This window comes from Cavia porcellus, unplaced genomic scaffold (genome assembly GCF_034190915.1).
Source record: "Cavia porcellus strain 051 isolate PalLab524CR breed Dunkin Hartley unplaced genomic scaffold, mCavPor4.1 scaffold_26, whole genome shotgun sequence".
Taxonomy (NCBI): Eukaryota; Metazoa; Chordata; class Mammalia; order Rodentia; family Caviidae; genus Cavia; species Cavia porcellus.
In genome coordinates this window covers 28,974,639-28,988,858 of record NW_026947509.1, presented here as the reverse complement: position 1 = coordinate 28,988,858, position 14,220 = coordinate 28,974,639, and the positions used below count along the sequence as shown (strand labels likewise).

Genomic DNA, 14,220 nt, shown 5'->3' with positions numbered 1-14,220 from the left:
ACAACCACAGGAAGTGCTGTAGGGACAGAGCCATCCAAACCCTATGGAGCTCACAATTTACCACAGATTGCTTTGAATGTTCTACCTGGACTACCAGGACTTAATGTTTGCCCTACTCAATTTTGGACTTGTTCTTGTTCCAATCCTTTCTATCCCCATTTGTATCTTTTGGAATGGTAATGTTTATCTTGTATATTGAATGCTGGGACATTTTAACTTTTTATGTTATTTATTTTTTGTTATTTGTCATTTGTTTAATTTTTCACTTATATAGGGGTTTGCAGCTAAGAATTTGCTTTAGATCTCCAAGGAGACTTGAGACTTGGACTTTTTAGCAATGCTGAAATTGTTAGGTATTTGGCAACTGTTGGAGATACACTAAATACCTTTTGCATAAAAGGTATGCATGAGTCTTTGGAGGGGGCCAGGGGTGAAATGTTATAGTTTGTGCCTGGATGTCCTCCCAAACTTAATGAGGATGGGCTTCTAGAATTTGTGATTGATTCCAATGCTGGGATTATGGGTGTGAGTGCTACACCCCAGTGGGTGTGGCCTACACATAAAGAGAGAAAGTGTTTTCTCTCCATGCTCCTCCCTTTTTAATGTTGTTGTTTTTGCTGTCTTCTGCCACCATGAACTGTTGCTCTCTGCCACATCACTCTGCCTTGGACCCAGCTGATTATGGACTGAAACCTCCACAGAATGTGAGCTAAATAAACCTTTTCTTCCTTCACTTTGGGCATGAAGTATTTTGTTTCAGTAATGAGAGAAACATAAGTAATACACAGGGCCACCTCCTCTTGCCAGGCCCCCACACTCTGAAAAGTGCTCAATGTACAAAGCTCATGGGCTTTGGGGGCACAGCGGCTGGGCCCCACTTTTCTTTTTTTTTTTTTTTTTTTTTTTTTTTTTTTTTTGGTCTTTTTCCTTTTCATCGGTACCAGGGATCGAACTCACGACTGCCTGCTTTCAAGGCAGGCGCTTATGCCGCTGAGCTAAATCCCCAGCCCCTAGGCCCCACTTTTCACAGAAAGGGGCACTGTGAAGAAATGCACTCTGCTGCTCTGTCCTGAAAGCAGCCCTGACCCCTTGGAATGACCTAGTCAATGAGTGTCCTCACTGTCCCCAAATGGCCAGGACAGTGAGACCATCAGCTGAGGGCAGAAAGCTCCTCCAGGTGGAGCCTGGAAATCCTGCCCGTCCCCCAGTGGTGACCTTGAGCCCAGCACTGACGACCTTCCTCCTGGAAATGCCTTATGCAACTCTGGTCTCCACCTTGATCTGAAAAGAGCCCACACAGCCTGCACACTGGGATGGGACCTGCTAGTCAACCCCTGCAGCGCCCGCTAGGCTGGACAGAATGGGAGAAGGCGGGCGCTGGCTTGGTTGGGATTTTGGTGTTGAGGAAATCTTTTCTCACACTTGGCTCCCATTGAAATATAATTTATGTGCCATAAAATCTCCCTTTGTGATGATTCTTTAGTGAACTTACAGAGTTGCATAGCTACCACCACAAGTTCTCATACCTTTTTCAGACATTTCACTGCTGATGCTGTCCATCTGGCAGGTGCCGTGCTTTCTGTGGGTGAGTGGAGTCCCATTGTGCAGGGATGCTGGGGTTGCCATGGTTCCATCATGAGTGATGTGGCTGTGACCATGGATGGGCCCCGTCCGCTTTCCTTGGGTGGGAGGCAGCTGGCAGAACCGTGGGTGACATTTTGGGCCTGGCAAAGCTGTTTTCCAGAGTGGTGGCCGCTTCATAGTCCTTGGTGACTCCTGTGTCCTGTTGACACTCATGATGACGTCTCCACTGCCTGCGCATCCCTGGATGGCTCTGATCGTGAGGACCGGAAACACTGTGCGTGCTTCCACGTCAGCAGCTGCTTCCCGCTTCCGTCTTCTCTCGGGTGAAACAGCCATCTTCCCCTTCACTCATTTCCAGTTGGATTCTTTCATCTTGTTAGTACTGAACTGCAGAAGTTCTGTGTATATTCTGGGTTTTATTCTTTTAATAGAAGGAAATTGTATCAATATTTTTTTCTCAGTCTCTGGCTTGTCTTTTGTGTTCTCTGTGATGTCCTAGGAAGTTTTTAATCTGGATCAAGCTCAGTTTTTTCTTTTCGTGGTTCATGCATCAGGGTCAGACCTAAGGACTCTGCCCAGCCCCATGCTTCCATTTTCTCTGTGTTGTGTTCTCAGTCACAGCTGTTTGTCTAAAAGGAGGGTTGGGGGCGCAGCATTGTTGGAAAGGTGAGCTCCCCCCTACTGCACCATCTGGAGCCTCTGCGGACCGTCCAGGCATGGGACAGATGGCCCATTTGTGAGCTGAGTGTTGTCCTGAGCATCTTTGTGTCTTTTTCTGCCGCGCGCGCGGCGGGATCCTCTCGGCCCCAGGACAGTTTGAAATCCAGGAAAGCAAGGGCTAGAACTTTGCTTCTTTTCCAAAATTATTTGGGCTGTAGTGAATTCTTTGTGCTTCTTAATAGATTTTATGACCAATTTGCCTATTTCCACTACAGTGATCCTGCTGGGCTTTTACCAATGCTGTAAATCAATCTCGATACTATGAAGTCTTCCAGTTCATAAGCAAGCGTCCCCTCCCCTATTCAGATCTTTAGCTTTTCCCAGCAGCGGCTCATGGCTCACAGTGGGAAAGTCTCACTTCTTTCCTGGGCATCTTCCCGGAATGTTTTTATTCTTAGACTGCTGCCGCAAGTGGTCTTTCTTTCTGTTTTTTTGTTTGTTTGTTTATTTCTTCTTTCTTTCTTTCTTCTCCCTTCCCTTCCCCTCTGTATTACTAGGCATTAAACCTAGGGCCTTTCCACTAAGCTCCATCTCCGGACTTGTTTTTTGTTCTTATTTTGAAAAAGGATCTAAGTGCCCAGGCTGGGCTCAAACTGTGATCCTCCTGCCTCAGCCTCCCAGAGTGCCTGGGTTTCAGGTATGTGTCACTATGCACCTTAATTTCATCTTTTGATCATTTCTTGCTGCATACAGAAGCACACTCAGTGCTTATATGTTAATCTTGTATTCAATGACCTGACCAGAATCATTTAGTAGATTCTTTTGCTCTTGTAGACTCTAGGGTTTCCTGCTGTGTCCTCTGGGAATTAAGACCATTTTCTATGTTTTCCAATCTAGATGCTTTTCATTTTTTCCTCACGTTATTCCATTAGCTGAAGCCTGAGGTCAGTGTCAAGCCTGGGTGGAGGGAGTGGACCTTTCCACCCTGCCCCGACCTTGGCTCCCTCTTCCTCCTCAGGATGCTGGTGGTGTGGGTGGGGGCAGGCTGCCAATGTCCCCCTAACATGCAAGCGTCCCTTCTCCCTTCTTTCCTATTTGGTGTGCATCAGGGTTAGCAGGTGCTGGATTCTCCAGGTCCTGTGTGAACGACGCCACCCTCTCACTTTCCTGCAGAGCAGCGCGTGGGAGTCCTGGGGAAGCCCTGCAGCAGGGCGTGGGCGGCACCTATACCCCTGGCGCTTTGCCCAGTCGGTCTTAAGCACCCGGCTTTGGGGACAGGGAGGGGCTGCCCCTTCTGATGTGGGAAGAGTGTAGCTTCACGAGATCACTAGGCCTGGACCCCAGTTCGCGAGGATCCCTAGGTGCTAGCCCAAGCCTGTGCCCGTTGCTTGGCAGGATGGTTTAACTTCCTGGAGATCTGATGCAATGCTTTGATTTGATGCTATCATTTTTTTGATAAATTCTAAACATGCAATAAATAAGTAAATACATAGAACGAATTCTTTCCGCTGCTAAGAGCATTTAGCTGCCAACATTCGTGCATATTTGTTTCAGACGTTTTCCTAAAATATGTTGATATTTTTACAAAAATTAAAACAAAACAAAACAAAAACACAAGAAAGAATAACATGGCAGGCGGAATACACTGAGAGGAGACAAGCAGCCACGCAGCTCCCACGGCCCTGAGGCCTTAGCCTGCGCTGCCTACGGGGCCGCATACAAGGGCGCCGCTGCTGAAAATGCTGGGAATCCAGAGACAGTGAAGCCTTCGCCCAGGGTCGGAGGCTGTGTGCCTCCAACTTCTGCAAGGGTTGGAGCTCAGGGACCGCCCCCCAGGCTGGAGGCGGGGCTGATGGGCAGCTTGCTGGGGCTGCGATTCCAGACTTTACCACCAGGTGGTGCTACAATCGCACCACTTCCCCAGGTTGCCTAAGCACCACTGCCCTTGAGATGCTGCAGCCCCGTCTAGTGGTCTCCAGCCTCAGCCAGCATCAGGCCTCTCTCCTGCTTCCTGCCCCAGGTTTGTCGGGTCACTCTGCAGCCCTTTCTCTGCCCCTCCCCAGAGGCCTAGACGTTGCACCCTGGGAGCTGGTGGAGCACCCCCACCCACTGGCCTCCATGTTGCATGGGTTTTGTGTCTCTCCACAGGTCCCTGCCAGCCACCCTGTGTCCCTGTGGGGTCTCTGGCTGCTGCTGGCAGCTGGCTGTACAGACGCCCAACTGGCTGGTATATGCATCCCCCTGGCATCCCAGTCTTCCAGTCCTTGCTCTCGGCCTGGAGTTGGGCTGGGACAACAGTAGGTGGTCCTGGGTGCTTGGCAGGACTGGGCTTTTGCTTCTAGCTCTGAGATGGACAGGAAGATCCAAGCTGCCCGTCTCCCCAGGCTGAAGGAGCCTTCCCACCTGTGAAGGGCTGGGTGGGCAGAAGTCACCAGAAAGCAGTGACAGGATGGCTGGCTTCTCTGATCAGCGGGCTTCGTCTGAGACCTGGAGCTGGTTTTACCTGTCCTGGCCACTGCAGCCTGGCCGGGCCCTGAGTGCCCCAAACATCTATGAGGGGCTCCCACCAGCCTGTCCTTCTGTGTCTGGTGGCAGTAGAGAGGGACTTTGGCCTTGTCCCCGGCCCTGTGGTAGACAGAGAGGGAGCAGTGCAGACCTGGCAGGGCAGGGGCTGGGAAGGCAGGGGCTGGGACAGCGGGGGACCAGGCGTGGCCTGCAGAGCCCTGCTGAGACTCAGGGAGCTGCCCCGGGTCACTTGAGGGCTGAGCCTCTCCCTAGAGAGCTTCACATACCAGGCCAAAGTCCCTGCTGTCCTGGGGCCCCCACGTTGGAAAGCCCAAAGGTAAGGGCCATTTGCTGGCACTCACTTTCTCACTGATGTCTGATGGGTGGGCCTCAATGGCTGGCTGCATCCCCCGACTCGGAAGGGCGCTTGCTATGTGAACTGGCCAGAACCCTCATCTGCTCTGTGGCTCATGGCTCAGGGTGTCATCCCCACCTCCCTGCCCCAGGCTCAGGTGTCCACAACTCGGGACCACCAGCCTGGAGCCCACGCCCACGGCCTGTGCCATCCTCCAGCTAGGCCTCATCCCTGCCCCAGCCTGGGCTTGGCTCTCTTGGTGGTAGCCATGGTCACCTTCCCCACCTTGTCGCCCTCTTGGGAGTGCTGAGGTGCCAGCTGGCAGCTGGGCTATCAAATCTTTCCAGGAGTTTCCAGTGTTTCATTAACCAATGCTGAACTCAGAACTGCACATCCATCGTTCCTGTGATTAGATTCATGTCCTTGGTGCCCAGTAGTGCTTCCCGCAGGGGTGTCCTGGGTGGCTGAGCAGCCACTATCCACCACGGCCTCAGCACCTCAGGTCATTAATCCTGGCCCCAGAAAGTCCTGCTCTTCTCATTTGCAAGTTTTAATGCCGCTCTCAAGGGTCCTGCTTTCCAAGTGGTGATTACGCAGCTGTCCCCTCCCTGGGCTGCCCTCGACTGCGCTTTTGATTTATGTGAGTGTCGTGCTGGTGGGTGCTTCCTGGCATCTGATGAGTTCCACTTAGAGTAGCCACCGATTACCCCTGGACACAGACATTTATAGTGTGTCAGAATTTGTGCTCCTCTTTTGTGACCCTTATTCCTTTGTGTTGCCTTTCGCACTATGGAAAATTCCAGAAGCACAGAGAAGGCACTGTAGCAGTGTTGTGATGCCCTATAAATGTCCCCCCTCCACCGTGGAGTCACCACCTCCTGGCCAGTCCCATCTCCCCGTGTCCAGCCTGACTGTTCCCTGCGGCTCTCTGGACAGCTTGGGACCAATCCTAGCTTCAGTGTCTGCCTTCGGTGCCTCCACGTCACTTCTGTGAGATGTCTTTGGTCCCAAGGTTGCTGGAGAGACACACACCTGTGGCTGGCTCTGTGAACACTCGCATGGCTGGGTTACTTGTTGGATGTGCCTGAAATTTATTTCCATGTGTATATAGAAGCACTATTTTGGTTGATACAATGTGTCAACTTGAGAAGTTTAGAATTTTAACCAAGAGACTCTTCCACAGGAAGCCAGGGTTCTTTGCAAATATCCTCATCCTGTGCAAGAGGAGGGCACAGAGATTTTATGAGTGCTACACCTGCCCTGGGAGGTGGGCGTGGCTTGCCTACAATGTAAGGGAGGAGAAAAGCCTCGTTCTTCCCATTTTGCTCTGATTGCTTTTGCTGGCTGCTGCCTTGAAGTGTTTTTGCCCCAGTGTCATGCCACGCTGCCTTGGAGCCAGGACTGAAACCTCCACAGACTGTAAGCTAAATGAACCTTTCCTCCATTTTGGGTGTCAGATATTTTGTCCTAGCAATGAGAGAAAAGTAACTAACTCAAGCATCAAGCGGGCCTTCTCCAGGCAGCAGCGTCCAGGTAACTCCAATATGTCCTACCTGATGTTCCTGCTCCACATTTCTGTGGCCTTCTCTGCCCTTCTATCTAGGATGTCCCTGTCCCTGCCATGTTGTTGGTGGCTGTGGTTTAGGACATGTCTTGAGCCCTTGGCAGGCATCCAGCCCCGCCTTGTGCAGAGGTTCCATGGCCTTGTATCTGCAGAGGCTGGGCCCTTGGGCTCAGCCCACTTGGAACCACTCCACCGTGTAGCTGGGCTGGGTCTGCACCAACTTGGACCTCTCTGTTGGTGCTTTGCTTACATTTCTGGCTGTTTGCTGGTGCCATGCAGCCCTCCTGGGAAGCTGCTGCCCTGGCTGGGCAGTAAAAGGGGTGAGTGGAGAGGGGAGGAGGAGCAGCGATGGCTCCTTGGCTTGTCCCTGATCTGCGAGACAGATCAGCTGGGCTGCTTTGTGTCATTCAGAGCCAAATCCATGTCCCCTTGCACTCTCTGCCCAGTGGATGGGCAGGGCCACCCTGCTGAGGTCACCACAGCCCATGCTGCAGGGCTACACATGCATTTTCCTGGGCGGATGTTCCACAGAGGCGTCTCCCCGCCCCAGAATTCAGGGAAACCATCTTCCTGGCCTGGGCTGAGACACAGACCAAGGAGAGAGGTAGGATGTGTTATGATAACTCGTTTGCAAATATTCTCTTTTCCTTTGTAATGGGCCATCAGGACCTTTTGGGGCTCTGTGGCTGCACAGTGCATAACTTTTCCTTCAGAATTAGATGGCAAGGGCTCTGAGGCCCAGCAGATGTGAAACTCAAGGTGGCTGGGGCATCAGGCCCCACCTGCATTTAAACCCTCTGTGTGCATCTGATCAACAAACCACAGGTGTGAGGGCTGAGGCAGTGCCACGTGGTCACTCCTTGGATGTCTTCCAGTCCACCCAGGAATCTAGTTCTCATCTCTGGGCTCAAGGGGCTAAAGGCTTTCAAGATGTTAATTCCAGGATGCGCAATGGACTGGCCAGAGGGCAGCAGGTGTTGGCCTCGAGTATGGGTTGGGGACACCACAGGTGATGGTGGGCACGTCTGGTTCCTGTGTTCAGTGTGGGCCCATGCTGGGACAGGACTATGCTGGGGACATGCTGGGCAGCAGAGCTGACAGCTGCACAGGATACACCATGGAGAAGCTGGCGGGTTCCCCAGTAGTAGCAGCAGCCCCTGGAGGACTCCTGGGGACGCCATCTCTTGGAAGTGGACTGAAGCTTTGGACAAGCTGTGCTTTTGCCTATGGGGTGTGACCCCCAGGTTGAGGGGGCTCCGTGGAAGGACAGGTGCTGCTAAGAGCCCTGGGGTGTGTGTGTAGGGGTGTAGGGGGCTCCAGTGTACCCAGAAGTCCATCAACAGCTGCTGCTCCTGCCCTGGAGACCAGGGCCAGGGCTGTTTTCAGCTCTACCCTGTGTGACCACACAGGACAGGCAGGTGAGTGTCTGGCCTCGACTGGGGGTGGGTGGACTAGGACAGTCCTTGTTTAACGAGCTGCCTGCTCAGTGAATGTTATTACTTATGACCCATCTTTTAAAATTTTTGTACAGTTCTGTACATCCTGTTTCTAGAGCTGCTGTTTTTGTACAGTGTGCAAGTTGTACTGATTGTGCTGGACGGTGCGTTACTGCGGTTTTATATCCTGTTATAGACTATAGCACTGAACGTAAGGATTACACAGGCAAAATCAGTTATCCGGTGGGAGTTTGCTCTGATGTCTCTCTGTGCCTAATGCTGCGGTGGGTATGCTCTCTATGCCTCCTCATTCACACCAACTCACTTCCTGGCCAAGCCACAGGGCGGGAAGTGGGAAACAGGCAGGGTTTGTGCACTAAACCTGGCAGACTCAGCAGAAACACTCACAGCCCTATGGATGGAGCCGAGCCCTGCAGAAGGCCAGCTGCTGTGTCCCGTGAGCCCTGCCTGTCCTGCAGGGCCAGGACCCTCACCAGGCAGAACAAGCACACCTGGCCCAGTGTTTGTGGAGGGGAGAAATCAGCAGCTCTCAGGTACCCCGAGGAGACAGGCTGGCAGCCGTGGGGACTGTCCTGGGTACCGTATACATGGCACCATGCAGGTATGATACATCTGCCTCACTGTGGGCTCAAAAGATCACTTTCTGTGAATAAACAGTGAACACAGAGCTGCTGCTGTTAAAGCGAAAATGCTCAAACCACGGCTAAGGAACCACGTGTGGTACCAGACAGTCTGCTGCCAGTGGGCCTGGTGGCACAGTCTCACCTCAGTGGTAGGAGACTGGAAAGTGACCCAGCCAGGGCAACACCATGTGCGTCTGCTGCTCCTCTCCACGATGTGCAGAAGCTGTCATGCTTTCCAAAGGTAAGGGGCTGCTAACACTCTGTACAGCCCTTATAAGAACATGTCTTAGAGGAATGATTCACAAAGCCCTGCGACTTTGAGGAGACGACAGTGCCATGGCTGCCCTGTCCCCACTCCTATCTCCTTGAGCTACAGACTGTCCCAGCACTGCACCTGCCCTGGCCACCCTGAGAACAAGCACTCCTTGTTTTGGGTCAGTGCCTGTGGTCTCATCTGCACCGAGCTGCAGCAGAGGCCCCATGTGTCAGCCATCGCCACAGACATGCTGCGTAACAAACCATCTAGACACAATTCCCAGCTCTGAGCACATTTCCTGCCTGTTGTGGGCCTACAGCTGTCTTGTCAGGCTCTGCTCCCCATGGCTTGCTCTAGGCCAGGACAGGAGGTGACTGTAAGGGGGCTCAAGCGGACTGATAGTGCAGTGTGGAGCTGGCTGATGTGCCCTCGGCATGGCCAGGCTGACCGGAGGGCAGGAAGCAGTCCTGCAGGAGGAAGCAAGCCAGGAAGTGGAAGGCCAAGCCTCACGTGTCCCCACCCATGACTAACCCATCATAGGGTGCAGTGCACAGGTAGAGCTGTGGGCTTACCAAGCTGAAGGGTCCCTGGTGACTAGGGGCTGTCACTAGTGTGGGCAGGCTTGCCTCACCAAGCAGGTCCCCGGAGGTGCTGGCCCTGCCCTGGTCTTGCCACTCTTGAAGGTCAGTTCTTGCTTAGTCCACCATGGCGCAAAGTGCAGTACGGTTTTTGGGTCACTATGAAGACATCGTGACCCTCCCACCTGCAGTGGGTGACAGCCCCCCCCCCCCAGGCCTGGGCTGCAGGGGCTTCACAGATGCAGTGCTCCCCACAAGTTCTAGTTTGTCCCTAGGGATGGTGGTCAGTCCCTTTGGCCTGGGGATCATTCCCACAGGGTCCTGGACCCATGAGAGCTAATGAAAGAGCGGGAGGCAAGACCAGAGGTGGAGGCAATGAACGCAGTCTTTATTTACACCACAAGAGTGACAGTGCGCAAAGTGGTACAAACACTGGACTCCAGGGGTGGCAGGAGAAGCTGACCATCGGAGAACACCGTGGTCAGCGGAGCGCCACCCACACAAAACAAACAAGAATGAAAAAACCGAAACAAGACCTCCGACTCCACTGAGCAAAAGAAAGAACCATGGGGAAGGTCCAGACAGTAGAAGGTGACGCTGACTCGCAGGGCCCAGCGGGTGCCCGGACAACGTCCGCTCCTGCCTCATGGCAGGCATCTCTGGAGTGAGGCCGAGCCGGGAGAAATGTGCAGAGGTCACCGCACTCGGCCTCTGAAAACCAGAAAAGGCGCCTCTACTATGGAGCGCACGCACCAGAAAACAAAGAGGGACGTTGCTGTCCTTCCTGCTGGAGGCTTTGCCAGCGCGGGTGGCCGTGCCCTGGGCCCTAGGCGGCAGCTGGGTGCAGGGCTGCCAGGAAGGGGACTCCTCAGAGCCATGAGCAATTACAGGGCCGGCAGGGCGAACAGGTGTGGCAGCCCTGCGGCAGGAAAAAAGGAAACAAACCGAACCAAACCGAACTCCTCCAAATCAACTTGGGAGACAGCGGCTCTCATCGAGCGTCTGTGGCCCCCGGAAACACTGTTTCCACATAAATACAATAAACTCTAGTACTGGTAGGTCACAAGTGCTAGGTAAACTTTTTCTTTAATATGACAAATGTGTAAGTAGTCCTTTTAAATTTTTCTTACAATAAAAAGTACACTTTCTTAAGAATAAGTTCAGTAAGACTCAAACTCCCCACCCCTCCTCTCCTTCAAGGTTTTGTTTTGTTTTACAGAAAAATCCCCATCTTTTTATATCTGCAAATGTCACGAGAGGGGGAATGAAAGGCGTTCTTCTTCCTCCCCAGAGCTGCCAAGGTCGGCGTGCAAAATCCGTATACAATATAAAGACATGCCGGGCGTAGGGCCATGCAACCTCCAGGTGTAGGAAACTTAAAAAAATAGATTCATATGTTTATATCTCTCTATTTATATATGTATCAATGCCCATGGAACATGTGGGCCCAAAGTCTACAAAACAAGGAATGAGCACGAGGCCGTGGCCAGGGAGGAATGCTCCGACAGGAGCCGGAGGTCCATGGCTACTGCTGCAACAGTCAGACTCGCTGGCCCTTCCTCTCACAAAGGTTGTAAGGAAAGAGAAACTGAAACACTTCGACAAAGCCACCCAGAGCTGGAGCCTGGCAGGGCGGTGGCGCCGCCTGCTGGTAGGGTGTGGGCATGACGTGCGCGGCGGGGCACCTCGGCAGGGCGGGAGCCAAGCCGGTCACTGGCCAGGACTCCGCTTTACTGAAGGGCTTAAAGTGCTCATTCTGGCCGGTGCCCCCCAGGCCTCTGCAGAGGAAGGAAAAGGCCAAGGCCTGGGCGCGGTGGAGTCGCGTGCAAAGCTCTTCCTGCTGCGTCTTGCCTGCGGGGGCCATGGCCACCCCTGCCACTGCCCTGATGCTGGCTGAGGACACGGCCTACTGTGTCTTCAGGGAAAGAAAAGGCTACATGGTAGTGGATGCAGCAGGCTGTGGAGTGGGTGTGTCGGTGAGGGTTACCTGTGGCCACCAGGCCCCGCTGAGCAAGACTGGGAGCCCCGGGTGGTGACAACCTGGCCACCCAGCGGCCCAAGTTATCCCTGTCTGAAAGCACAGTGAAATGATGTGGCCCCTTAGGCGCCATGGGGGCACAGGGCCACAGGGTGTGGAGGCTGGAAGAGCTGGTGCCAGCCTGTCACCAAGCAGCGCCACCAGTGGGAAGGGACCTGGGCAGCTTCCTGCCAAGGGGCTTTGGTGCCAAGAGAAGCCCATGGGGCGGGGAAACTCAAATGCACCCCGAGACCGTACTGCCCTGCTCTCTGCCTGCCGTCTGGGCAATGCCCAATGGGACAGTGACCGGGAGACCAAGAAGACGCGCTCATCCAGGCACTAGTCCGGCTGAGTTTGTGTCTACCCTGTAAACGTCCCCCAATTTGGAAACCTGGCTCGGTGTCCCTCCTGAGCCTCTGCACCTCCTCCCTCAGGTCCGAACTATGACACACTTTGGAATGAAATTGGTGGCTTCAAGTGCTATAAAATAAGTTACCGGTAAAAGTGGCTGTCAGTTCTGTAAAGAGAAAAAGAGCAAAGACAAAGCCCTGGGGTGCCTCCAGGAGCGCACGCTCAGGGCAGGCAGCAGGCCCGGCTTCCCACACAAACCCCAGCACGGGAAGGGCTGGTGGGCCGCGTGGGGCTGACATACGTGGAAAGTCTCTGGGAAACCGGGCCTAGGGGTCTGTTCTGGTGTGGGCAGAGGGGTCCACACACGACTCATCAGTGCTGAAGTCCGGGCCAGCAAAACACCACCCCTGACACAGGAACACGCGGGGAGCTGGGCCCTGGGCTCCTCTGCACAGCTCCTGGGACGGAGCCAGGACAGACAGACTGGCTGGTGTCACCGGGAAGGCCTGGCTCCTTACCCCACTGGATGCTCACGTTCAGAAAGTCAGTTCCCAGGGGCGCGGCAGGGGCCTGCTCCCAGCACGAAAGAAACACAAACAAATCATAAAAAAACCATCCAAGGTAAAAAAAGGTTCAATCAAGAATTTAGAAAAGAAAAAGTTTTAGACATTATTACCATTCAGAAAACTGCTAAATGGAGAGAAAAAAAATGTAAAATTCACAAAACAATGCTTATTTAAGGAACTTTTTGTGAAAAAATTCATACAAAAATCAACAGCAAATTTATATCCTTTGCTACAAAAACTCATTAGGTACCTAAGTGCATTGAGGCTTGGAGAGTGGGGCCTCTGTTAGAAAATAATTAAAATGAAAGTACAAACAGGTAGGGAAGCTGCCCGGGGCAAACGGTGGTACTCGCTCAGAAAGCTGCCATCAGAGCTCAGCGCCGTGGCCTCCGCCCGGACCGCTCTCCCTAGCACCGCGGAGCTGGCGCCAAGCCCTCCACTTGCCAGGACCTTCACGATCTGCATTTATTATATAGATATATTTTCTATAAATGCATATAAATATTTACCAAGATCTCAGAAGAATCAAGTTTCTTAGCTTGGGATACATTGGAATATGTATTATACATATATATATATCTATATATATATATTTATTTAGACCTAAGGTAAGCAATGCTTCATGCTGCTTGCTCTGGATGAAAGCATTCCGACCGCGGCACGCAGGTGTGCGTCTACGACATGCTTCACGACCAAATGGAGATGCTCACTGCCACGGGACGGGTGAGGAAAGAACACTTTGGATTCATTCAACAGTTGCTGGACTTCAACCCCCAGCAGTGTCAGCCGCGCTTCCGGAAGGAACACCTCCACTTCCTCAGACGGCCACACAGCCGCACCCCACACAGCCGGCCACACAGCCGCTGTGGGCGGTAGTGCTGCCCTTGGAGCGCCAGGCCAGCACCACTGGGCTCCCCAACCATAGGACACGGTCTCCCCAATTCCTGCTGTAGATTTTTTCTTAAGGCATTGTTCCTCAGACTTCAGAAAACCCAGCCACAAAAATCCATCAGAGCAGTAAAAAAAAGGCACAAACTCGTATCTTCCGATGGCTTTGAGCTCACGCTGATCCCCAGGCTCCCATTCCACTTTGTCCAGTCTTTCCGTTAAAGGTTCCTCCAACTCTGTCCCTGCCTGGCTGCATGCCCCAGGGGATGCCTCAAAGGCTCCTGGGACAGGCCAGAGCTGTAGAAAACTTTCTGTTTAAAAAAAAAAATAAGCTACAAGATGAGCTGAGTGGTTTACACGGAGACTGTAGATGTGGGTAAGAATCAAACTTTAAGCACCAGTTTTAATCAAGTTTGTTTTGTATTATTAGATCTTTGATTTTCATTTTCCTTTCCTCGTGTCAACTAAATCCGGCAACTCTATCCCCAGCCGCCACAGCTCCATCCTGTGGCTTTGCCGGGGGCTGCCCAAGTGTGCTTGGCTTCCACGTGTCTGTGCGTCTGAGCGCACGTCGCCACTGTCCCGTGTCCGAAAGAGGCTGCCACACCGGTGTGCGTCAGGGTGGCGGAAAGGCCTCTGGCTGCTGCTGCACGCCTGGCATCCCTGTGCTCAGAGAGCCTGTGCGGGACGCATGAGTGACATGGGAAAGTTTCCTGGCTGAGCTTCAAGACAGACAAACAAAGGAGAGACAGCAGCTTCGAGAGGTGCTACAGGGGTGGCTCCTCTTCCATGGGCTCCTCCTCCGGCCTGTGTGGG

General features: G+C 53.0%; 1 protein-coding gene across 12 annotated transcripts in view; it reads right to left on the bottom strand.

Annotated features, from left to right (window-relative positions):
• Positions 1-9,949: 9,949 nt before the first annotated feature.
• Positions 9,950-14,220, bottom strand: part of Hdac4 (histone deacetylase 4) — a 250,630-nt gene continuing 246,359 nt past the window's right edge. For all 12 annotated transcript variants that reach the window (XM_063237018.1, XM_063237019.1, XM_063237017.1 and 9 more), the window contains one exon: positions 9,950-14,211. In XM_063237018.1, the coding sequence (XP_063093088.1) occupies positions 14,172-14,211 (40 nt within the window). In that variant the 3' untranslated portion in view covers positions 9,950-14,171. The remainder of the gene's footprint in view (positions 14,212-14,220) is intronic.